The sequence below is a fragment of the Peromyscus californicus genome, unplaced genomic scaffold (assembly GCF_007827085.1).
Source record: "Peromyscus californicus insignis strain IS unplaced genomic scaffold, ASM782708v3 Scaffold_4__1_contigs__length_199733344, whole genome shotgun sequence".
In the NCBI taxonomy this organism is placed as follows: Eukaryota; Metazoa; Chordata; class Mammalia; order Rodentia; family Cricetidae; genus Peromyscus; species Peromyscus californicus.
In genome coordinates this window covers 100,136,286-100,161,972 of record NW_026294562.1, presented here as the reverse complement: position 1 = coordinate 100,161,972, position 25,687 = coordinate 100,136,286, and the positions used below count along the sequence as shown (strand labels likewise).

The following is a 25,687-nucleotide window of genomic DNA, read 5'->3' as shown; positions in this document are numbered from 1 at the left end:
AGGTGTCAGATCTCTTGGAACTGGAGTTACAGACAATTGTTAGCTGCCATGTAGGTACTGGGAACTGAACCCAGGTCCTCTGGAAGAACAACCAGTGTTCCTAACCCCTGAGCCATCTCTCCAGCCCCCTCTCTGTGAGTCTTGTGTAGAGGTCTACTGCTGTGCCATGGAAACCCAAAACCACTGGGAGTGGCTAGGCTGAAATCCCTAGTCTCCTAGGCACTCCGACAAGACAGCACCTTCATTATTCCACTGGTGTTGAAATATGAAACATTCTTGTTTAAGTCTAACTCTATTTAAATGTTTAATCTACTCATTCATTAAGTATTTTAAGGAAAGATTTACTTTTTGCTAGTGCTGTGCTGGATCCTATAGAAAGTCCTAGTGAATCAGTCATGGTCTGTCCTAGTAGGGTGCTGTGATCGTTCCAGGCTGGGGATGTAGCTCAAGTGATAGAACGCCCACCTAGCACTCATGAGGGCCTAGGTTTGACTCCTGCACGGCCAAACTAAAGCCAGTGTTCTCTATTAGTACTCTTACTTGTGTGTCCCAGACTAGGGACATTATTTGGGAGAGGTGGCACCTGATGTCTGTCTTTCAGAGGGTGCCAAGCCTTATTTCGTGGATTTTCCAAGAGAAGACATTGTAGATGAAGGAAACAACCTAAAGAAGGTTTGGAGGCTAAAACAATTAAGTAACACATAGAGAATGAGTGTCATTCAGCTGTTAGCTGCCATCCCTGGGCTTTACAGAGGGAAGGGACTGATTGCTGAAAACTGTGTACGTGGGTAGCCAGGAAAGACTAAATGGACTTTTGATGTAGCAACAGACACTTATTAAATAGTTCAGCCTCTGGAGTTTTGATTGGTGAGAATAGTTAGCCTTGCCATCCTTTTCTTATTTTAATGGAGTCAAGAGAGAAAAATGACCAAAATTTCTGTTAGGGCATGGTGGTGTCCATCTCCAATCTTGTACAGGAGGCTGAGCCAGGAGAATTTTGGGTAGTTGCCCACCTGGGTTGTGTAGTGAAATCCTATGTATGTGAGGGTTGGGGTGTGTGGGAAAGAAACTGAAAGCAGATCTCCCTTGAGGGCCTGTACCCACACTTGGGCATGTCTTATTTGCCGTAACTCTTCTTTGAGAAGCCCACAACACTGTTCTTGGGTGTGTTTTACTTTTTTTTCTGAGAGCCTCTCTCTAAACAATTGTACTGAAGTCTATATTAAAATATCTTTATCAAACCCCAACTCTGCTTCATAAAAGCAAAAGGAAGAAACTACAGAGTGAAGCAAGCAAATAGTCTAGATGGAAAAATCAACTAACATATGGACCAGAATCCTGGCTCCGTGGTGCTAGGTCCAGATGATCAGAGTCAGCAGCAGGGGCCTTAATGGGGCGGGGAAGACTGGTACTGTAACATGGACATTTTTTTCCTAGGTGCATTTCATACAGCTTATATACTGAGTGTGATTAAAACTAAAGGTGCTCAGAGGTCAGAAAACTGCTCCTGAGATAAGCTAAGAATATTTTATACCATCTAGACTAGCATAGCTATAACAAGAGCAATAATAGTAATTTCAGCTGGGTGTGGTGGTGCACACCTTTAATCCTAGCACTCAGGAGGCAGAGGTAGGCAGATTTCTGAGTTTGAGGCCAGTGTAGTCTACTTACCAGGTTCCAGGCCAGCCAGGCTATACAATGAAACCCTGTCTGTAAAAGAAAAGAAGTTCAGACTTTTTGGTTACTTTTTAGGCTTTAAAAAATTTGTTAGTTTGTTGGCTTATTTATCTTGTGTGTGTGTGTGTGTGTGTGTGTGTGTGTGTGTGTGTGTGTGTGTTTACACATGTTCACTGGTGTGCACATGCAGTTGCTGGAAGAGTTTGATCTTTCAGAGTTGTAGTTACTGGTGTTTGTGGGATGCCTAGCTTGTTATGCGGGTGCTGTGATCCAAACTCTGGCCCTACTGATTGCATAGCAAGTGCTTTTTAACTGCTGAGCCAGCTTTCCAGCCCCTAATAATAGTTTCTAAGAAATGGAAAATAAGATACGAAAACTTGCAACTCTTCAACTTTGCTGATGATAATGTAAAATGATGCAGTTACTATGAAAAAACAGTCTGGTGGTTCATCAAAAATTAAACATAAGAGTTACCACAACCCAGCAATTACATGCATAAGTATATAACCAAAAAATTGAAACAGGTACTCAAACAAGTACATGTAGACACATGTTCATAACAGCATAAGTCTAAGGCCGAATGGGAAAATACCCTGAATGCTCATGAATGGATAAACAAGTTGTATTGTATGCATGCAATGGAGTGTTTGCAGCCATGAGATAGAAGTGCTGATCCACACAGCAGATACCTAAAATAAACAAATAAATTAATTAATTAAATACAATAAAATAACCATTATACTAAATAAAAGATGTTAGTTACAGAAGATTACATTGTTTTCATTATATGAAACACCCAGAATAAGTAACTCCGTAGACACATCCTAGAGTCAAAATACATATTGGTGGTGGGCAGGAACTGGAAAGGGGAGAGAATGAGAAGAAAATATTTATTGGATGGAGAAAAAAATTTTTTGAGGCAGGGTCTCACTCTGAAGTCTATGCTGGCCTTGAGCTTGTGATAATTCTCCTTCCTCAGGCTCTTGACTGAGCAAGGACTCCAACCCCTCCACCCCCTCCCACACAAGGACCAGCTCAGGCTGGTTTTGGATTTTTGACAGCTCTCTCCTGCCTCAACTTCCCAAGGGGATTACAGCTGGAGAGATGGTTTAGTGGTTAAGAATGCATACTGCTCTTGAAGAGGACCTGAGTTTGGTTCCCAGCATACATGTTAGGTACCTCGCAACTGCCTATAACTCTGGCTCCAGGGGATTCAATACCTCTCAACCTCAGTGGGCACCTGCATATACACATACATACATAAATACATACATACATACATACACATATAATTAAAAAATGTAAGAGGAAGGCTGATGGACATGTTTCAAGACATAAATATGCTTGCTACTAATCCTGATGATCCAAGTTCCATAGGACCTACATGGTAGAAGGAGAGAACTGACCCCCTCTGACCTCACATGTGCCATGGCATGCACCCTCCACCCTGCCCATGTTTAAATAAATAAATAATAAACAAATAAATGTAATTTTAAAAAAAGAATGCAAAATGAGTTTGGCTTGGTGGTGCAGATATGTAATCCTAGCTACTTGGGAGTAATAGGTTTTCTGTATCTGGATAATAGCCAGATCAAGCTGAATTGAAAAAGTATAACAACAGGTTTATTTGAGCAAAGCAACTCCTGGGTGGGTTCTCCATTCCCAGAGATGGAGGTTGGGGAAGCCACCCGCCCGAACTAAAGCAGGGAGATTAGATAACCTGTAGGCAAGGGGTGATGACGTTTCTGCCACAAGCTAGGTTTGTGCCCAAGTATGGTCAAAAGCTGGAATGCTTAGGCAGGGACTTGGGCTTCTGGCAGCAACAGGGGAGGAAGTTGCAATGTCACCAGGAATGTGTAACTGGGCTTCTTGGCGCCTTTTCTTTATGGTGATTCTCTGAGAGGGTGGGGTTTGGAGAGAGAGAGAGACAGGAATAGGGTGAGCTGGAGGTTCCAACTGAACAGGGAGGACGGCAAGTTTACCTCAGACTAAACAAGTTAATGAGATTCTGCTTCAAAATAAAAGGAAAAAGGGCTGGTGGTATAGCTCAAAGATGGATTACTTGCTTAGTATTCCTGAGGTTTAAGCCCTAGTACCAAAGTGTGTATGTGGTGATGTTGTCATTGAGGAATCGCAACAAACCAAGATCAGTTCTTAACAATTAGGGAAGACAAAGAATATCCAAGGCTCTTTGTAAAGACTGTGGAGGAAGCAAGTATATTCCAGGAAGAAAAGCAACTCCTGTGCTGAATAAATACTTCACTGTATCTGAAGACAAAAGAATGAAGGCTTGAGTATGGCTGGGAGTACAGGATTTACTGGAGGCTAGAGTAACCATTAGAGCAGTGGTTCTCAACCTTCCTAATGCTGTGACCCTTTAATACACTTCCTCATGGTGTGCTGACCCCCACCATAAAATTATTTCATTTCTATTTCATAACTGTGATTTTGCTACTGTTATAAATCATAATATAAATATCTGATATGCAAGATATCCAATATGTGACTCAAAGGGGTTGTGACCCACAGGTTGAGAACCATTGCAGTAAAGGCTCTTCAGTTTTCTCTCAAAGAGCCTGTATTAAACACCTATGGCTGCCCTCCTGGACCTAGTAATTCCCCTCCCTTGCATGGAAATAGGGTATGCTACTTTGTCTGTAATTCCATAGAACCCCGTGGTTGCCTAGGCCTATCCCACCCAAAGATGGTTGAGACGCACTGAGGAGGCACTATTCTCCGCACTGCATCCTAGGGAAGGAGGAGTTAATAAGCCTTCAAATTATTCTCTGACCCATGATCCTATCCAAACTAGGCCTTGGCTGGTAGAGAGATAAGAACAGACTTTATCATGATAGTATGGGGCATATGTGCCTAAGAGAATCAATTCCTTCTGAGTTGAAAAGTCTGCCTGCCTTTCACAAGAGGAATCCTTGAAGAGGGACTGCAGTAGATCTGCTATGGGTACCCTGACTCACCATGCCCTCTCTTGTCTGACAGTGACTCGACATAATCACCTCAAGGACTTCATGCTGGTGGTATCTATTGTTATTGGCGTGGGTGGCTGCTGGTTTGCCTATATTCAGAACCGCTACTCTAAGGAGCACATGAAGAAGATGATGAAGGATCTAGAAGGGTTACACCGAGCCGAACAGAGTCTGCATGACCTTCAGGAAAGGTAAGGTCTTGCTTCTTTACCCAGCCCTGGTACTGCCAGCTCTTGGGAGTCTCCTGTTTTGTGAGCCCTTTAACTCCTAACACCCTGTTGACATGGGTGGAAGGGCTATACCATCCTCTAAAACTGTTCTGAGATCCTAGCTTCCTGCCATCCAGTTCAGCTGCCCTGGGTCGTTCTTGAGAGAGGATTTTATTCTATTTTATTTAAAAACAAAACTAACGTTTTCCTCTCTGAACTTGAAAGGAGAAATGCAAAGCTGCCAGAGGTTGTGAGCTTCCCTGGCAGGGGGCTTGTTGTAGGTCATTCTGTATTTGTCCTATATCTTGATTACTTCCTTTCTCATGCAAATATGTGCATTAACTATTTCTCTTGGCTCCCAAAGAAACCTCAGAAAACAAGCCATGTGTCTATAACCCTAGCTTTTTGGAGGTGGAGGCAGAAGGATCAAGAGCACAAGGTTTTCATAGACTACTAGCAAGTTCGAAACTAGGTTACACAAGACTGTTTAAAAAATAAAACAAAAAAGTGGGGCAGTGGTGGCACACGCCTTTAATCCCAGCACTCCGGGAGGCAGAGCCAGGCGGATCTTTGTGAGTTTGAGGCCAGCCTGGTCTACAGAGCGAGATCCAGGAAAGGCGCAAAGCTACACAGAGAAACCCTGTCTTGAAAAACCAATAAATAAATAAATAAATAGATAGATAAATAGATAGATAGATAGATAGATAGATAGATAGATAGATAGATAAATAAAATAAAAATAAAAGTGACTGAGAATATAGCTCATGCCTAGCATGTGCCAAACACCACATAAAACTGGACTTAGGGGCCTGGCAAGGTAGTTCAGTAGGTAAAGGTGCTTGCTGTCAAGCTTGACATGCTGAGTTCAACACCAGAACCCACATGTGGGAAGAACAGAACTAATTCTCTAATCTCCACATGCTCCCATGTGGGTATATGCACAGACATACATATACATACTCACTGTAAAAATATTTTTTTAAAACTGGGCTTGGAGGCAGGAGAATTAGAAGTTCAAGGTCATCTTTCACTACATAGCAAATTTGAGGTCAGCCTGGTCTATTAAGGCACAATCTCATAAAGAAAGAGGTAAAGAATTAAAGTGACCTCATAAAAAACTTTCATCCTATTCCCTTAGCTCTTTCTCATATACTCTAAATACCTTAAGTATTGACTTCTGTGACTGAGTATATATTCCTTTCCAGAACTCTTTGTCATTAATCTGAAGGAAGGGGCTGAAGAGAGTTGATGTCTGAGCATATGCCTGTAATCCCAGCATTTAGGTGGTGGAGGCAGGTGAATCAGGAGTTTAAAAGCTATCCTCAACTACATAGGGAATTCCAGGTCAGCCTTGGCTATGAGACCCAGTTTCAAACTGTCCCGTGAAAGAAAGGAGCCTGGTTTGTGTCTCCCATCTCTCTCTCTCTCTCTCTCTCTCTCTCTCTCTCTCTCTCTCTCTCTCTCTCCCTCTCTCTCTGTACATGATATGTATGTGTGTTTTGAGACATAATATTACTATATGTAGTCCAGGTCTAGGTTGGCCTTGAACTCATAGCAGTCCTCTTGTCTCAGATTTCCAAAAACTGGGATTACAGGTTTCCACCACCAACTTGGCTTCTTTAGTGTTTTGGTTATTGTTTTTTGTTTTTAATGACAGGGTCTCACTGTGTAACCAAGCCTGGCCTGGAATTCATGATGATCCTGCCTCAGCCTCCCAAGTGTTGAAATAGCAGAACTGCACTACCATGCTTGAGACATTTAAAGATCTACTTTTAAGTAGCAGACACAATTTTCTTTTGTTGGGCCAGGAAAGGCTTTCTTATGAGCAAGATTTCTTTATGGTTTAGGGTGGGTTTTTAATTAATTAATTACTTAATTAATTTATTATTATTTTTTAAATGTATCCTTGACTGGCCTGGATCTCATTATGTAGACCAGGATGGTATGGAACTCAGAGATATGCTTGCCTCAGCCTCTCAAGTGATAAGTCTAAAGGCATACACCACACTTGGCCCATGAGCCACATATTTTTAAAACTGTATTATTGCTTTTAATAATCACAACTCTTTGAAGTTGTTAGGTACTATTATTATCTCTGTCTTGGAGTTGAGGAAATAAAGGCTAGGAAGGTTACATGTCAGCAATGAACAAAGACTTTAAGATTTGTTTTTATTTTATGTGTATGAATCTTTTGCCTGCATTTCTGTATGTGTACCACGTATGTGCCTGGTAACTGAGACACCAGAAGAAGGCATCAGATCCCCTGGAAGTAGAGTTACAGCCAGTTGTGAGCCATCCTGATCCGAGTTCCTCTGGTGGATCAGTATTCTTAACGGCTGAGCCATTTCTCTAACCTATGAGCTAGGAATTTTGACACTCTCCAGCAGCTTTACCAGATTCATGTCTGTGCACTTGCTTCTAGGGGGCAAGAGAAGTTTGATTTCTAAGCTGATTCCTGATTACTCTGCTGGGCGCCTTGTTCTTGGATCCTTGCTAACTAGAGGCTAACTGCTGCTGTCTGAACAATTCCCAAACTTCATTCGTCTGAAAAACATGTACTGTTTTCATTCCAAAGACAAAAGAATCTAAGCAAGAGACATTCCAAGTTTGGGGATAAAACTTAAGCTCTGAGCCCTCCCTGCTCTCCAAAACCTCCTGAGCTTAATGGCCACTGTAGCACCAAGCAAGGGACAGACACCCTCCTCTAGACTTGTGCACACACATGTGCCCTTCTCTGACAGAATACAGAGCCTACACGCCACTTTGTCCCTCCTGTCTATAGAAATCCTGCCACCACGAAGCTTTGGTGTGAATAAATATAGCACTGCATATACATTCCAATTAGGATCTCACTGTTTCAAAATAATTCTTTGAGGCAGCAGGAATTTTATTTCCTTTTTGCTATGAAGAAACAGGTGAAATGTATTCCTAGTCACACAAGTGTTAGAGCCACAGCTAGGGACTTTCAATCAGGCTGATTAGTTTTCTTCCTTATATTGCCAATTAATGGTTGCCTTGGAGTAGGACAGTGCTTGATTGTACATTTATTTGCTCATTTCTGTATCCAATAATATTTATTTAGAGAATGGAGATACAAGTAGGTCCGTTTTACTTTAATGGCACTTTGTATTATATAGGAAAGCTGTGGTAATACTGGCTTTTCAGAAAAGGCTATTTTGGAGACAAGAGCCTTTTGGTGAAGGGTTGAATCCCTAGTGATACAGTTTCTTGCAGTTGGGTCATGGGCCAGTAGACATCAGCCAGGAAAGGAGATGGAAGGAAATGGCGAGTCTAATTTTTTTTTAGCTGTGCATATATCGCCATCTGGTGTCCATCCTAAGGATGATCGCCTCCTTCTCCAGGGCAGAGTAGGCAGCAAAGGGCTGTTGCAGAGCTGCTTGTAGCCTGTTTCTTCTTAGCAGGGCTACAGCCACAGCCAAGCCTGGACTTGCTATTTTAAAAGATTTGAATTCGATATCTGTCTTTTAATCATCTTTTTTCTTTGTTGATTTTGAAACATGGTCTCTTATAGCCAAGGCTGACCTTGAATTCCTTATCTTCCTGCCTCCACTTTTCAAGTGTTGGATTTATAGATGTTCTTCACCATTCCTAGATATTTTCATTTTAAGTAGACCATATCCCTTGGTGGGGGGCTTTTTATCCTGTAGTCTATCTATTCTCTTTCTTATTACTACTTTTGGTGGTGGTAGTGATGCTAATCTTGCTGTGTAGCCCTGGGTAGCCTGGAACTTGCTATGTAGAACAGGTTGGCCTTGAATGTGCATTGATCCTCCTGCCTCTACTTCTTGGTACTACAAGCATGTGCCATCACATCTGGCCTTATCTTTTACTTTTCTCTACCTCAATTCTAAACCCTACCTCTCTTTTCGTTTTCTTTCTTTTTTTTAGACGGTGTCTCACTATGTAGCCCTGGCTGGTCTGGAACTCACAGAGATCCACTCACCTCTACCTCCAGAATGCTGGGATTAAAGGTGTGCACCACCATGCCCAGCCTCTTTCTTTGAAAAATAGTTTTCTTACATTTACTTATTTGTGTGTGTGTGGGGGGGGCGGTGTACTATGGTGTGTGTCTGGAGTTGAGAATAACTCACCAGAGCCTGTTCTCTCATTCTACCATGTGGGTCCTTGGGATCATACTCGGTTGTTGTGCTTGGGAGCAAGCACCTTTCCCTACTGAGCTACTTCACTGGCCTCTTCCTTCTTCCCTTTCCTTTCCCTTTTACTTCCCCTTTCCATCCTCTCTTACCTTTCCTGCCCTCTCCGTTCTTACCCACCCCCCTCCTTTGGACCAAACCAAGGACCTCACTCAGACTAACCCAGCACTTGATTGCTAAGTCTGTTCTCCTCTTTTTTATTATTCTCATATCCTAGTTCCCAGCTAACTTGGTGCTTCCTGCTGAGTTGAGAAGACCAGACAATAGCACAGTTCTTTTCATTTTCAGAGCAATTGGTAAACTTTTTCTCTTGGGTCTTGTCTTACTTAGTTAGGGTTACTATTGCTGTGATGAACTACCATAGCCAAAAGCAACTTGGGAGGAAAGGGTTTATTTAGCTTACACTTCCACATCACTGTCCATCATCAAAGGGAGTCAGGACAGGAACTCAAGCAGGTCAGGAACATGGAGGTAGCTAATGCAGAGGCCATGGAGGGGTGCTGCTTACTGACTTGCTCATCATGGCTTGCTCAGCCTGCTTTCTTATAGGACCCAGGACCACCAGCCCAGGGATGGCTCCACCCACAATGGGCTGGGCCCTCCCCCATCAATCACTAATTAAAAAAATGCACTACAGCTAGATATTATGGAGGCATTTTCTCAATTGAGTTTCCCTCCTTTCAGATAACTCTAGCTGTGTCAAGTTGGTATATAAGTAGCCAGCACAGATCTACTCCAGCCATTCCCTTCCCTGACTGCTTTCAGACACAGTTGATCACTCCTTCTTTTGCCTCACTCAACACTGTGTAGTCATCTCTTTATTGTAGAATCTCACTGTAGACAACCATTAGTCTACTGTTGGTAAACTTTGGAATAGGTGATGAGCACCTCCACCCTGCCTATTCCCCCAGACAGGATTTCTCTGTGTAGCTGTCCTGGAATTCAACCTGTAAACAAGGCTGGTCTTGAACTCACAGAGATCCATCTGCCTCTGCCTCCCAAGTGCTGGGATTAAAGGCGTGTGCCACCACCACCAGGCTAAGGATAGAGTTTTATTGTAACGGATTTCCTTAAAATCTTACCAACTATGAAAAGTCCATAGGCAACAGGTAATCTTTTAAGACCTACTTAGTCCAGTCCCTTGCTTGAACATGCATTTCTGTGTGTGCTCACAGACACACAGACACACACATAGAAACGTATGCAAGTGCATGCTGCTTGAAGCAGGCATCTGAGAGTCTAAGAGGTTGAGTTAATAATTCTTTTCTCATCTTCCATAACTTCCCTCCTACCTCCATCTTACCTAAATTTGAACCATTAGGTATTGCCTCGCTTTTCTCTTTCATTAAGTACTTTCTATGTTTATTGAACTTTCCATATGTCTCGAAATGGGAAAATAATATGGACTTTGAAATCACAAAGATTTGAATTCTAGCCTTTTATTTCCCCTCTTCATTTCACATTTGTCCCACGCTGGTGTTATTATCTGCTTGGAGGACAAATATGTACTGCCTTGTAAACTAGTAGTTGTTATAATTTCAATGTGTGAGATATTTTAGGGGAGGTATTCAGATGTTTGTGAACCTGACTTCATGTTCTTGTTTATTAGCAGCAGAGTAATGGCCAACCTAAGAATTAAGGCTAATGACTGTGGTTTCTGTTGGTCCTGACTAGCTCAGATCTGCACAGCCAGCAGAGAGGCTATATGCTGAGAGCTAGTGGCTCTCGTTTTCTTCCCTATTGTCACGACTTGTGGCATGTTAGCTGGCACCTCCTTGCCTGGTCTCCTCTAGCTTTCTACATTGCCCCCCACCTCCACCCCCAGGCTGCACAAAGCCCAGGAGGAGCACCGCACAGTGGAAGTGGAGAAGGTCCATCTGGAGAAGAAGCTGCGTGATGAGATCAACCTTGCCAAGCAGGAAGCTCAGCGGCTAAAGGAGCTGAGGGAAGGTACTGAGAATGAGAGGAGCCGCCAAAAATATGCTGAGGAAGAGCTGGAGCAGGTAAGGTCCTGGATACCTCAAGAGATGTGTAAAGGGCAGGGGACCAGGGTCTGGCTAGAAAGCTTCATGTGTGAACATTTTGAATATGGTTCAAATCTTTTCTCTAGACTTACCAATAAGGGTAGTGGGAAAGCTAAAAAAATGTTTACCATTATTTTCAAAGAATGACAGATAATCAGGAGATAAAAGTGATTCTTTTACCCCTACCCCTTTTCATTGAGGTTTTTAATATCAAGTAAATAAATCCTAAGTATCAAGCTGGTAAGTTTTTACATATGAATATGCCTGTGTAAGCACCACTTAGAAAGCTCCCTTTTGCTCTTGTCAAATTTTACTCCAAGAGTAACTATTGTCATAATCTCTAAACTAGATTAGTTTTGCATGATTTTGAATTTTATAAAAATATCAGTGGGGGTGGAGAGAAGGCTTAGCAGTTAAGAGAATATCCTCCTACAGAGGACCCAAGCTCAGTTCCCAGCACCCATGTTAGGTGTCTCACAACTGCCTGTGACTCCAGCTTCAAGGGATCCAACACCCTCTTCTGGCCTCCATGAGTACTGTACTCATGTGTATATCCCCACCCCCAATATACACACATAACTTTTTAAAAACTTTGTAAAAATGTTATTGGAGTGGTAGAATCTTTTCCCAGCATGCATAAGATTCTGGGCTCAATCTCCAGCACAACAAAAATAAAATAAAACAGCACAAAGAATGGCATTATGTATACATGCTTTTTGCATTTGGTTTCTCTAAGTTAACATTGTGAGAGTCAGGTTTCATGTAGTGATTGATGATTGATTTCCATTACACGACAGTCTTAGGAAAGCAAAAACAAACAAACAAAAACACTTGAATGTGGTGGTATATAACTTTGACCTCAGCACTCATGGATTTCTGTGAGTTCCAGGCCAGCTGGGTCTATATAGCAAGTTCTAGGCCAGCCAGAGCTATATAGTGAGACCCTGTCTCAAAAGACAAAATAATACCTCTACCCAAACAGGGCTGGAGAGATGACTGAGGGTTAAGAGCACTTGTTCTTACAGCGGATCCAGGTTTGATTTCCAGAACCCAAATGGTGGCTTACAATCATCCATAACTCCAGTTTCAAGGGGTCCGAACCCCTCTTTTGATCTTTGAGGGCATCAGACACATATATGATGTACATACATACATACATCCAGACAAAACATTCATACATGTAAAATAAATATTTTTTTTAAAAGGAAGTAAAAAGGCAAACCACAATCAGAGAGGAAATATTATATGTGTGTGTATTTATATATATATGTGTGTGTGTATGTATGTATATGCATACATATAAAAATGCTTACATTCAGGGTATATAAAGAACAAATAAGAAAAGACAACTCAAATTTTTACTTTATTTTTAGTATCTAGCAATAATTTTATTTTATTCTCAATCTACCACACCAGATCTAAAATACCAAATGAGTGTCTATTAAGCAATTTGAAAATCAGTATACAGGGGTGGGGGAAACCAGAGGCACAAATGAATGGTAAAGAAATCTCACAAAGTAGAGGTGCAGGCCCAGTGAGCTTAGCATATGGCTGAGATGGGAAGGGCACTCCAAGTTCCAGGCAAGCCTGGGACACAACAAGTGACACCCAGTATCAGAAACAACAACAAAATCAGAAAATCAAAACAAAAAACAAAACAAAAAACTGGAGTTGTTTATAGGCCTGTAATCAACCCTTACGAAATAGAGGCAGGAGAATCAAGAGAATTTAAGGTCATGTCTGCTACATACTGAGTTGATGGCTAGCCTGTGCTTAGGTGAGAAACCAGTAAGCAGCACCCCTCCATGGCCTCTGCGTCAGCTCCTGCCTTCAGGAGGAGTTGGAGTTCCTGTCCTGACTTCCTTCAGTGATAAACAGCAATGCTGAAGTGTAAGCCAGATAAACCCTTTTTTCCCCAAGTTGCTTTTGGTCATGGTGTTTCATTGCAGCAATAAAAACCCTAACTAAGACACTGAACTGTAGCAAGATCAATAACCAGCTAGGCAGAACTGTAGAGGTGGGTCAGTGGTTAAGAGCACTGGCTGTTCTTCCAGAGGACTGTGGTATGTGCACCTGTGTGCAGGTGCCTGCAGAGCGAGAAGCATTGGCTCTCTTTGGAGCTGGAGTTATAGGCAGTTATGAGCTACTTCATGTGGTACTAGGAATTGAACATGTCTTCTGCAAGAGCACTATGCACTCTTAACTGCTGACCCATCTGTCCATCCACCAGAGTTAGATTTCAACCAAGTGCTTTGTCTACCACATTGTGATATTTTTTAAATTTACTACTATTTTCTTAATGTATATGAGTATTTTGCCTGCATCTATGTCTGTATACCACATGGGTGCCCAGTGCTCAAGGAAACAAGAAGAGTGTGTTAGATCCCCTGGAATTGGAGTTACAGACAGTTGTGAGCTGCCATGTGGGTGCTGGGAACTGAACCCAGGTTCTCTGGAAGAGCAGCCAGTGCTCTTAACTGAGCATCTTTCCAGTCCGCATTGTGTTGTCTTGAGGCCCACACACAGACTCCAATTCACAGTAAGATGATTCAATGACAGATATTCCTGAAGAGACCAGGAAGGCTGGCTGAGACTGGCTGTGTGACCAGGAGAATAAACTGATGTGATAGGAAAGAAGAGTGTGCTGGGGAAAAAAAGTCTCCATTTGAATTCTGGTTGGCACTATTGACAAGTATTGTCAATATTGATCTTAAGTAGGCTGTTTTTCTTCTCTGCACTTACTTCCTTGTATATGAAATTTAGAGAACAATCATTGTCATTTCTTCCTACTGCAAGAATTGTAAAGCAGGTATGGACTCTGAGTTGTGAAGAATTGTAGAGAGCGTCGGAGAGGGTCTTAATGTCAACAAACAGACCCACTTTCTATGTCCTCATAGGTTCGGGAGGCCTTGAGGAAAGCAGAGAAGGAGCTGGAATCACACAGCTCCTGGTATGCTCCCGAGGCCCTTCAGAAGTGGCTGCAGCTGACACATGAGGTGGAGGTGCAGTACTACAACATCAAGAAGCAAAATGCCGAGAAGCAGCTGCTGGTGGCCAAGGAGGGGGTGAGGCCTGCTTTCCTGTGGGCCTCCTTTGTCCTCTCCCCGCCTTCCTGCCCTCTTCTTTTTGTGCCCCCCCCCACTCTTCTCTGCTTTACCCTGTCCCTCCCTTTGAGTGAAGAGATACATTGACAGTGGGTTCTGTTTCTTTTTCTAATGTCCACTTTCTAATTTTTGGAGGAGGGCCTAAGTATTGGGGTACTCCCTCTTGTCTTCTGGGCATGATAAGGCAAGTAGGAGTGGGTAGAGGGCAAGCTTCCTCAGCTTTCCAAGCTGCCATGGGGACAGAAGGCCCTTCTGACACTGGAACCCTTTACTTCTCAGCCATTTTCCTCCAGTCCACCTCCTTCCTTCCTTCCTTCCTTCCTTCCTTCCTTCCTTCCTTCCTTCCTTCCTTCCTTCCTTCCCTTGCCTTACTTCACTTTTTTCATTTCCTCTTTTTCTTCCTTTTCCTGTGAAATTTAAGTGTGCTAGGAGGATGGGGACCCAGCTACAGGAAGGCCTTATTTCTTCCACCCATGACTCCACTCTCTTTAAGCTGGATGCTTCATCTTTGCAGGCTGAGAAAATAAAAAAGAAGAGAAACACGCTGTTTGGTACCTTCCATGTGGCCCACAGCTCCTCCTTGGATGATGTGGATCATAAGATCTTAACTGCTAAGTAAGTAGCACCAGGTATCAGCTCCACAATGACCGTCCTTAGAGCTTGACCCCAATCCCATCTCCTCACAATGGAGTGACATCTCTGCTCTCCCGTCCAAGCCCTGATTCAGCTCCCACTTTGCTCTTAAATGTATGAATTTATTGTGGTTTTTAGTCAGATATGCCTATACCCCAGCGCGTTCCTCTGAAAAGTGACCTTGTTCTTCTTGGGGCGTCCTCACGGCCCACAGCTGCAGTTCTCTCTCTCATCTCTCTTCAGGCAAGCACTAAGCGAGGTGACAGCAGCACTGAGGGAGCGCCTGCACCGGTGGCAGCAGATCGAGATCCTCTGTGGCTTCCAGATTGTCAATAACCCTGGCATCCACTCCCTGGTGGCCGCCCTCAACATAGACCCCAGCTGGATGGGCAGTACTCGCCCTAACCCTGCTCACTTCATCATGACCGACGACGTGGATGACATGGATGAGGAGATTGTATCACCCTTGTCCATGCAGTGTAGGTGACCTCTTTGTAGGGAGGAGAGAAGTAGCCTTGCATACAAGATGAGAAGTCTGTTACCTCTGCTGTGCTTACACAACCATGGGGAAGAGGAAAGAAGTCAGCTCCTACCATTGGTTAATAAAACAATTCACATTGCGATATTTCTTTATAGCTGTCCTTTTAGTGTGTTTTCCCCTTGCTATATGCCTTCTCTGTCCTCTTGTCTGTGTCTCTTTCTTTATTCTGTTCTTCTGTTTAGTCCTTCTTTTTCTTCCCCCTATCTACCTTTATGAAAAAAATAATCTTTAGAGACTTTTTATTTATAGTATAAAATAATATTCATTTGGACTGTTTGTGTTTATTTCGCTTTATGTTTCTTATTTTTAATTACTAAAGCAGGTGAATAGAATGATGTCTCTTTCTTTGCCTTTCTGCCTGAGAATCCCATATAGTAGCAGTCCTTTAAAGTGGTCTATCCCTAAAGTCTCCAAGCCGGGAGGCATTCTTGTGCAGGAGGGAACTCCTGTACAAGTATGCCTGGCTATCTCCCGAACTTGGACTCCTCCTACCCCCCATCCCTGGCCTGGTTCTTTCTTCTTTCCCTCAAAGGTGACAAGAGCTTAGGAGAGCGTAGCCAGAAGGGACAGTATTCTGTGGCAATACTTTAGTGACCCCTCACCCCCACCCCCGTTCTGGTCCACAGCTGAATTTTTATTTGGATGGGATATTATTTTAGCTAAATGAATTAGGCGTATCCATATAAAGGTGTTATCGTGGGCCCATACCTTACCAGTGCAGAGGGGCTTGCAGGGCTGGTTTAGGCTCTCACTGTCAGGAGGTCATGTACATTCCCTGCCTCCCTGATGGACAGGTTCTTTCATCAGGCCAAATTTATATTTCAGACAGAACTTATTGTAAATGTCCTTTTTTTTTTCTTGGTTTTTTGAGATAAGGTTTCTCTGTGTAGCTTTGTGCCTTTCCCGGATCTCGCTCTGTAGCCCAGGCTGGCCTCGAGTTCACAGAGATCCGCTTGGCTCTGCCTCCCGAGTGCTGGGATTAAAGGCGTGCGCCACCACCGCCCGGCTGTAAATGTCCTTTTTAATGAGCTGATCCTGGAACTTGCTGTTTAGTCCAGGCTAACCTTGAATTTCTGATAATTCTCCTGATTTCCACCCCACCAACTGTTGGGATTATGAATATGTAGGACCATGTACATTTTTTCAGTAGTACAATAGGCCAAGCCTCTTTGTTTCCTTGATTTGATATATTTTTTGTTTTGGTTTGAATTTTGTTTTTTTGAGATAGGATCTCACTATATAGCTCTGGCTGGCCTCAAACTCAGAGATCTACCTGCCCCTGCCTCCTAAGTGCTGGAATTAAAGGTGTGTACCACCACACCTGGCTTGATCTGACATTTTGTTAGGTCTTTAGCCAAAGGCCTAACAAGGTTTGGGTCACTAGTAGGCATTTCTAGATCCTAACTTATTGATCTAAAGGCTACTATGCTCTCTAGGTTAGGAGGAACCTTTGTTAGCTATGAAGGTTCTGTTCTCTACTCATTCCCTGTCCCCAGCCCTTCTATATCCCATTGATAGACAGGCCAAAACCCTTCATAAATCAGATTCTCTTCTCCTTTTGGCCTGGCTGTTGACCCTAGATGCTGCCTGGCTGATGGGGCGTAGGTTCAGTGACCGCTCTCTCTGCTCTACATCCGCCTGCTCGGATGATCAATCCCTCTGGAAATACCCGGGTTTGAGGAGCCCCTTTGGGGCTTTTGTTTTTCCGATTTTTGGAACTAAACCAACACTCCTATCCAATGGGCCCCTTCTCTTGCCTGCCTCACACCCCTGCCTGCTCCCTCTGTCCCCTCAGCACTTTCCCTACTAACTGAAGGGAGGGGTTCGGGAGTAATAAGAATCAGCCTGCTCAGCTGAGGACTGGAGAGAAAACATCTATGGTGATGGAAGGCTTAGGCCTTTCCCTTCAACTCATCTACAGATGTCCGAGTGGACCTTCTTCCATCTGGGCTGGGAGGGAAGAAAAGGAAAGAACACTCCTTCTTTTTTCTCTTTTTCATGTTTCTTCCCTTTTCTCACAGTTTCTACTCCCCACCCCCTTCCCTTTCTATTATGGGTGTCTTTCTCTTCAAGCGTTTCATGCTTTGAAATGACCAGCTGTATAAGCCCTGCCGCCTAACTCTCCACACTATGGAATTGTGTTCTCTCCGTGGGTTGGCCTTGTAAAACTCTGCCACCCTAGTAACCTCTGACTTTCTCCAACTTTTAAGGAATAAGTTTTTGGTTTTTTTTTTAAGTTGGAGCTGGGATTGAACCCAAAGATATGCTCTGACACATCCCTAGGTTACCTGGTGCCCAGGTTAGGGTGATAATTATCCTACAAGAGCCTGGCTTGCAGCACTGATCAGGGTCTAGGTCATTGTCATTTATGTATGTATTAGAGGAAATTTGGAAAGTTAAAAAAAAATACGTGAATAGTAGCATTGATGCCAGGTATAGTGGTGCATGCCTTTAATCCTAGCACTCAGGAAACAGAGGCAGGCAGATCTTTGAATCTGAGGCCAGCCTGGTCTACACGGTGAGTTCTGGGATAGCTAGGGCTACAAAGAGAAACCTTGTCTCCAAAAACAAAAACAAAAAAAGGCATTCATTGTCTCACCATAGCTGAATACTTTTTCTTGCATTTTTTGTCAATTTAAGAGAAGATTTTATTTTTATTTGAAATTATGTAAATATTTGTGTGTCTTGAGTTTGGATTTGTGCACATGAGTGCAGTACCCATGGGGGCCAGAAGGGCACTTGGGATACCTGAAGCTGGAGTTAGAGGCAGCTGTGAGTTGCTCAAAGTGGGTGCTGGGAACCGAACTCGAATCCTCTGCAAGAGCAGAACATACTGTTAACAGACACCTCTTCATCCTCCTCTTGTGAATTTTTAAGAAGTGGCTAAAATATTTATTGAGTACAATGACCTGTATAGGTATTTTGGAGGTGTTACTTGAAAGTCTCAGAACAACCCCACAGGGTTTTACAAATGCGACTTAAATTGAGAATGTAAGTGGCTTGGGGTCACAGCTAGAAGGAAAGGCTGGGGTTCAAACTCTATAGTGTTTTGTGTTCTAAAGTTCAAGACTATTTCACAAAAAATTTTATCCTTTGTCCCTTGAAAGTTTTTGATGTTTGTTTGATTTTTTGTTTTCTGGAACAGGGTCTCATTATACAGCCCAGCCAACCTTTAGCTTACTTTATAGTCTGTTGGCTTCTAATTCATAATCCTCCTGCCTTGGTCTGTCAAGTGCTGAGATTACAGTTATGTCCTACCACCTCCAGCTCTAGAGCATTTTAAGTATCTTCCATGTTCTTAAAATCTTTTTTATAAGCATCACTTTTAATATCTCTGCTGTCTCCCAGCAAATAGATGTATTCTCATTTTTTCATCATCTCACCTTTATTGTATACTTCCATACAACTATTAATAATGATCCAACGAACATGTTTGTATGTAAGTCCTTGTCTATGTTGTGGATGATTTCCTGAAGTTGGCTAAAATGGAAAGGCTGGTTCTTGCTGCTCTCCCGGACCTTGCTCCGAGGCCCTATCCTGGACTGCCCTGCCTGTGTCCTCCCACTAACTGCCTTGCTACTTCCCTGTACTGGCCTTAGGTCTCCTTCCACTGGATTGCCACTAAAACTGACCCGGGCACCTCGTCTACAATAGCCCATCCTTTCAGGTCCCATAGTGGGAGGTTTCTGGGAGGTGGTGTCCTTCTCCCTAGATTGGGTGTCAAAGGTCCAGAGAGGTATCCAGCAGGCATATCTTTATGGGTACCTGCATCCAACCTGGGTTGGCCAATCCTTATACTCTTCACTCTCCTTGCAGCCCCCAGCCTGCAGAGCAGTGTTCGACAGCGCCTGACGGAGCCACAGCATGGCCTGGGATCTCAGAGGTTGGTAGAGGGCGAGGCTGGCCACTTCTTGACAAGTCGGGTGTCTCTGCGGCGAATGCGTAGCCTTTCATCTGGACAGTCTTTCAGTTCTGAAGGCCACGGAAGCAGCCCTCCATCTGCCTCTGCTTCTTCTTCCTGCTCCTCTTCCACTACCACCATCGCTACCACCACCACCTCCACTACCACCACCACCACCATCAACACCGTCCATGTTCACCCTGTGTATTATCACCACAGCACTTCCTATTTCCTCCAGATGGATCCCTACCCTGACCCAAGCCCTTCTGACAGCACCGCTGTGATGTCTGGGCACTCAGAGAGCTTGGGGTATCAGCTATCTCTCTTCCTACTGCTTTCTCTTGGCCTCTGCCTGCTGCCTGCTGCTTGTTGACCTCTGGGAGGTGTGATGGGGATCCCCCCTTGTCCTTTCCTTTCTCATTTCTGCGATTCCTTATTAAGGTCAGCTTAATTTCCTACACCTGTCTTCCCTTTGCTGTTTGGGGTTTTCTGACTCTAAAAATGAGTAAAAGTCCTCTTCCCTCATAATCCTATAACACTTGTTTAAATTATGCACTTTCAGATCAGTTATCTCATTTCCTTTACTCCTTAAACAAATGTTCTCTGTGTCAGGTACTTCTGAACATGATAAGATGCAATCCCAGTAATCATGACTTATAGTCTTATCTGGGAAAGGTGAACAAAGAAATTATGAACTGATTTTATAAGTGCTCTGGGGTACTGAGGAAGGAGGAATGACTAACAGTGTGTATCTAGGTGGAATGCTTCACAAAAGAGATGACATTTGTGGTGAAGCCCTGTGCAGAGAGAAAGGAAATAGCATTCTAGCTTGAGGAAATGCTATGTGCAGAGGAATGGAGCTGTAAGAACATGGTATAGATTTGTAATGAAAATATTGCAGATATGTTGGAGAGGAGTGGTAGATGAGGTCAGGAGGATAAAAAGTTCAGAAAGGCTAAGGGTTTGGCCTTTATCTTTTCAGAAATGGAACACCATAAAACAGTTTCTAAGTGAAAGTGAATTAGCTATACTTCCATTTTGGAGGACTCAGGGGGTAATTACAAGTGTTTGCTGCTAAGCCTGATGACCTAACTTTGAACCCCAAAACGCACATGGTAGAAGTAAAGAACCAACCCCTGGAAGTTGCCCTCTGACCTCCACATCTTTGCGATGTGTGTGTGCATGTGCACACATACACAAAATAAATATGTGTAATCAAATAAAAATTAAAGTCTTTCCATTGTAGAGATAACACTGTAGTGGCCTGTATGTAGGAAGGAAAGAGAGGACGAAGGAGTTTTGAAGCATTGCAGCATACTGATTGGGGAAGTACTGAGATCTCGGCATGGGAAGATGATTCACTTGTAACTGGCTAGAGATACAGAAAGAAGAATCTAGGTTTCTAGCTTGACTGAGTAAATGAACACAACCTTCATGGAATTACACTACAGGAGAAGGAATACAGACTTGAAAATTTGGGACAAGAAAAGTTAAGCAGGTGTTCAAATACTTACTTGTTAGAGTAGGAAGTTAAGGCTCTGAAAGGGCAGCTTTCCCCAGGCTGAAGAGATTATTAGGACAGAGCACAGACTAGAACTTGACTTTTCATTCAGGACACTTGTTCTTCTGCAAGGTATCAGTAAGTGACCTAGAAAAGAGTTGAAAGTTTCTCCTCAGCCTGGTCTGGCAGCTCATTGACTTTCCCTGCTAATATGTCAAAATGTTAGGCCTAGGTCAAAGGTAGTAGCCTTGACCTTGTATGGGACAAGCTTAGGGGACCCTAAGAAAGGACTCACCTTTGGAAGTACATCTCATCCCTGAAATTGTGACTATAGTCCACTCCTGGTTGCCGAGCTGCAGCCTGCTTACTCTGTTGATTTCTTTTGGTCTGGCCTCACTGTGGCTACCCATCTCTCTACCTCTGCTTCATGAACCTTTGGACAGTTATCCTTGAGGGCTGTTCCTTTTGCCTCCACAAAGGAGCTGCTCTTTCAAGGATTATTGCCCAGCAGAGCTGCCCGTTTTCACTCTCATCCTCATTTTCATCTGGAAGTTTGGGAAGAGAGACTGTTCCTCCCCATACTCATGGAGAGGACTGGAATGGGTTGGGGAAGATAGGGGTTGCTATAGTTTCATGCTCTGAGGTATAAGCAGAGGGCAGTGGGGAGGAAAGGGTGGGTAGTACCTGCATTCACCTGGCCTGTTCACTGCTTAATTTTCTTTTGCACCATGCACCAGAGGATCATCTCTAAAGGCAAACAGGCTCTCTAGTAAGGTTAGTAGCTTGGGATGGGAATCCAAGGCAGCCTAGCCTTTGGGGAGGGATAACTCTGGCCTAAAAAGGTCTTAGAAGTTCAGGGAGGGAAGGTGAGCTTGCCTTAATGGACCTTTTCCCTCGTATATCTACTAAGGCTTTCTCCTAGGTTCTTACTTTTCTATGGGGTTCTTAGCATTTAATTGATGAGGGAGGCTCGGAAGGATGAGGATCAAGAACAAGTTCAGGACTGTGGGCCAGGAGAAGTGAGACTGGGAGGTCCAAGCTTTTTTACCTCTTTTCCTTGGTGCTATAGAGGTAGAAATTGGTAGGATCCTTATCTCCTCATTTTTAGTGTGGCTTCCCAGAACGTCTTGATAGTTTCTAGGTGGTTTATGTTTATGAGGAGGATTGTTATGTGCTTAGAGAAACAAGGACACTTTTTTATTGTGTAAGATGTAGTCCTGGCTGGCCTCAAACTTGCTATGTAGCTAAGCGTAATCTTGACTCCTGATCCCCCTGTCTCTACTTCCCAGTTGCTGGGAGTATAGGTGTGTGGTACCACATCTGCTTTTTGTTTAATTTATTTTGTTTTTGAAACATGGCTATCCTATGTAGCCCTGACTGTTCATCCTGGAACTCACTATGGCCTTGGATTTGGGATAGTTCTCCTGCCTTAGCCTCCTAAGTACTGGGATTACAGATGTACATTTGGTGAAGACACATTTAGATAGAAGCAAGGACTAGTGTCAGATGTATAAAGCCGAATAGAAGACTGAATATTTATAGACAGTAGATTATGTGACTGAAGCAGTATTTGTAGTAGAGGAGCTGGAGCTAGCATTGTTCCCTTTCCACCTGCAAACAGGAAGGTACTGGCCCATGGAATTGCTGCTCAATTAGTTGTTCCCTGAGAAAGAAACCCACAATGGCTATGAGCCAACCCCTTTGCTTTTACCTGTTTCAGAAGGCTGATGCCCTTCCTAACCTTTGACCCCTGGCTTCCATCTTACCTGGTCCTATGTTTCCTCTCCTACTCTTCTAACTCAGATGTTTATACTTTTCCTTTGGCCTTCTCCTCTGCCTCTGTTGTGGGCTCTCAGGCCTCTAGGAAAGTGAAGGAGAATTCAAGATTGACAGGGTGTCTTAATATTCACCCCTTTGTTGTAGAGGCAGGAGCAGTGGCATCGGGGATTTGCTCATGGCCTTCCTGGGCTCAGCTAAGCCCTTAAAGGGTTCCTAGTCCCTGAACTAGACTCTGCATATATGTCCAGTGTGTAATGGCATGATCCCATAATTCAGACCTGCAAAGAAAGCCTCTTATGAGCGGTCCCATATTGGCCTTCCAGGTTGGCTGGCTTCATTGCCTTTATTTCTACAGTACTTTGCAGTTTCCAAGTGCTTTGTTAACATTTTTGTTCCTCCAAACAGTCTTGTGAGATAATTAGTTTGATATCATCTTCACTGGGCAAAAATTGAGGCTCAGCAAAGTTAGATGACTTATCTAAGATCACACAGAAGGGAGTAAGCTCTTTTCAACCCCTGTACCTTTAAAGGCCAATGTTCTATCTTCCTATGCTTCTCTACATTCTCCCTGTCAGCAGAGCTCTGAAACAAACCCCACACTTCCTGCTTTGATTTGAACTCTGCAGAACTTCTCCATGACCTCCTATAAATCCCGTGAGAGGGTAGGAAGAGGGATTGTTTGCAAGGCTGTTCTAACTTCTCCTCCCCAGCCTTGGTCAGGCCTGCTGACTGCATGTGTCCTGTTCTTTGGAGCCTGGCCCAGACTGCATGTATCCCAGGTGTGCTGGAATTAAGTGGGGGGAGGAAGGCATGGAAAATGGTAATTCAGAGCAACATGCAGCTTCTATAGTAGCATAGGGTTGAGTCCTAGGAAACTTTACCAGCTATGGGAATGCGGATTATTTAAGAGGATGCCTATGGAATTTGAACCTATGGTTTCTATCAGTGTAGCACCTTGGTATTCAGCAGGGAAGGGTCCCAGCCATTGAAAAACTGTTCGCCTGATGATGATGGTATATAATAACATTTGTTTTTGTTTCTTTTTGTTTGTCTCTTTTCAACATTGTTCCCTTCCTCCTGTTTCTACCCACTTTCCCTCTCCATAATCCTACTTTCCCCTCTTTCTTCTCCCCCTCTTTGCATCTCCCTATATTCTATATTCCTTTTTCCCTTCTGTCCTATATCTTTCAGGGATTTGACCCATTCCGATTCGGAGTCCTCCCTCCACATGAGTGACCGCCAGCGTGTGGCTCCCAAGCCTCCTCAGATGGGCCGTGCTGCAGATGAGGCTCTCACTGCCATGCCTTCCAATGGCAGCCATCGGCTGATTGAGGGGGTCCATCCAGGATCTCTGGTGGAGAAACTGCCTGACAGCCCTGCTCTGGCCAAGAAGACATTGCTGGCGCTGAACCACGGCCTAGACAAGGCCCACAGCCTGATGGAGCTGAACCCTTCAGGCCCACCTGGTGGCTCCCCACTTCTGGATTCTTCCCATTCTTATAGCCCCAGTTCCCCAGACCCAGACACACCATCACCAGTTGGGGACAACCGAGCCCTGCAAGGTAGCCGAAACACACGAATTCCCCACTTGGCAGGGAAGAAGGCTGTAGCTGAGGAGGATAATGGTTCTATTGGTGAGGAGACAGACTCTAGCCCAGGCAGGAAGAAGTTTCCCCTCAAAATTTTTAAGAAGCCTCTTAAGAAGTAGGCAGGATAGGGTGGCAGTGTTGAGACAGCCTGTCCTTCCCTGGGTCTTCGGCCTTTCCCCCTTCCTTTCTTTGAGATATCTGCCCCTAGAATGGGGCATGGAGGGGCTGGCCCAGGGGCCTGGGCACTGTATATACCTGCCCCACTCATCCTCGGTCCTTCATCATTATTTATTAACAGACCACCATGGCCGGCCTGCCCTGAAATCCTTCCTTCCAACCATGGCTGCTGTCACACCCTCTCCACTCCAGTGCATGTCTTAGTGCTGTCCCCTCAGTTCCCAGCTCCACCGTCTCTGCTGTCCCAGTTTTGAGGTTTGGTTTTGTTTCTGTCTCCTGCTTTCAGGCTCCTCTCCCCCAGTACTCCCCAACTTTCCTAGCAGTTGTAGGGAAGATAGGAGGAGTAACTTCCGACACCTGTACCTCAGATCTATTCATCCTACTCATAATCGTCTGCTACCCCCAGACTAGGCCAGGGTCCTAACCTCTGGGGTTTGTTCTATGGAAGTATGATGGGCTGGAGGGAACCTCATCCTGGAGCTCATTTGGATCTCCAGGGCTCCATTCAGGGAGTGAACCAACTCCCAGGGAACAAGTCACCAGAGTTTTGAGGAGAGGCCAGGCTTGTACTGATGGGGAGAGACTTCTCTTAGTTGGAAGATGAGTAGATGCCAAAGCTGTGGGCTGTAAGGCACTTGCCATTTCTCTCTTGCCCTGCCCACTTCTGCCTTCCTCTTACCTCTGCTCCCCTATATTGCAGGAGTGTATCTCTTAAGAGGTGCTGCCCTGGAGCTCCTCAAGCATCAGTACTACTGGGGCTCAGGACAACTGGCTCCTCTGGCTATGGGAGCCACAGTCATGACACAGGGCTCTTATGGAGCCCTGGGCAAGGATGTTGTATTTGAACCAAAAGACAAACAGTTTTAAAGTAAAAAATAATAAAATAAAATCAATAAATCTCCTGAATTTCCCAAGTGCCTGCACAGCATCCTCCCTTGTCAGACTCCATTTTCATGTTACTGCATAGCCTGGGCCAGAGGCTCAAATGGACATAGCTGTTTTGGGGAAGGGGTGGTGAATGAAGATGGTATGTATGTGAAGGCTGCTGTGTGTGACCACTTTTTCCCCCACACCTTCCATCTTCCAGACAACTCTCTCCTTTACCTGGTTTTGCTATGGCTGTAAAGGTATTTTCCCTCTGCCCCATTCTGTCATGCCTTTACCCTGAGATCCTAATCTGGGCCTGGGTTGGGTGCAACTGGGGCTGGTCTTAGGTGGGTGCTAGGCTATATACTGCCTTGTAGCCCCCTGGACACCCTCACATGGGTTTTTCTGTGTTATTTCATAAGGTTCTTTGAAGTCCAATAAAGCATGTAGGAGATTTTAACCTCTGCTGGCTATGGCTCTCTCATTGTGTTCCCTGTGGTTTACAGAAGGGATGACGGGGGCTGGT

The 25,687-nt window shown here is 44.1% G+C and overlaps 1 protein-coding gene across 4 annotated transcripts in view; it reads left to right on the top strand.

Moving 5' to 3' along the window:
• Stim1 (stromal interaction molecule 1) overlaps positions 1 to 25,625 on the top strand; it is a 176,297-nt gene extending 150,672 nt beyond the window's left edge. Inside the window, exons 6-14 of one of the 4 annotated variants that reach the window (XM_052714497.1) lie at positions 4,675 to 4,852; positions 10,871 to 11,048; positions 13,967 to 14,134; positions 14,688 to 14,788; positions 15,050 to 15,285; positions 16,928 to 17,020; positions 19,164 to 19,230; positions 21,487 to 21,523; positions 23,720 to 23,882. In XM_052714497.1, the coding sequence (XP_052570457.1) occupies positions 4,675 to 4,852; positions 10,871 to 11,048; positions 13,967 to 14,134; positions 14,688 to 14,788; positions 15,050 to 15,285; positions 16,928 to 17,020; positions 19,164 to 19,230; positions 21,487 to 21,523; positions 23,720 to 23,764 (1,103 nt within the window). In that variant the 3' untranslated portion in view covers positions 23,765 to 23,882. Of the gene's footprint in view, positions 1 to 4,674; positions 4,853 to 10,870; positions 11,049 to 13,966; positions 14,135 to 14,687; positions 14,789 to 15,049; positions 15,286 to 16,927; positions 17,021 to 19,163; positions 19,231 to 21,486; positions 21,524 to 23,719 lie in introns of all 4 variants that reach the window. The other 3 variants (XM_052714495.1, XM_052714499.1, XM_052714496.1) reach the window with 3 other exon arrangements.
• The last annotated feature ends 62 nt before the right edge of the window (positions 25,626 to 25,687 follow it).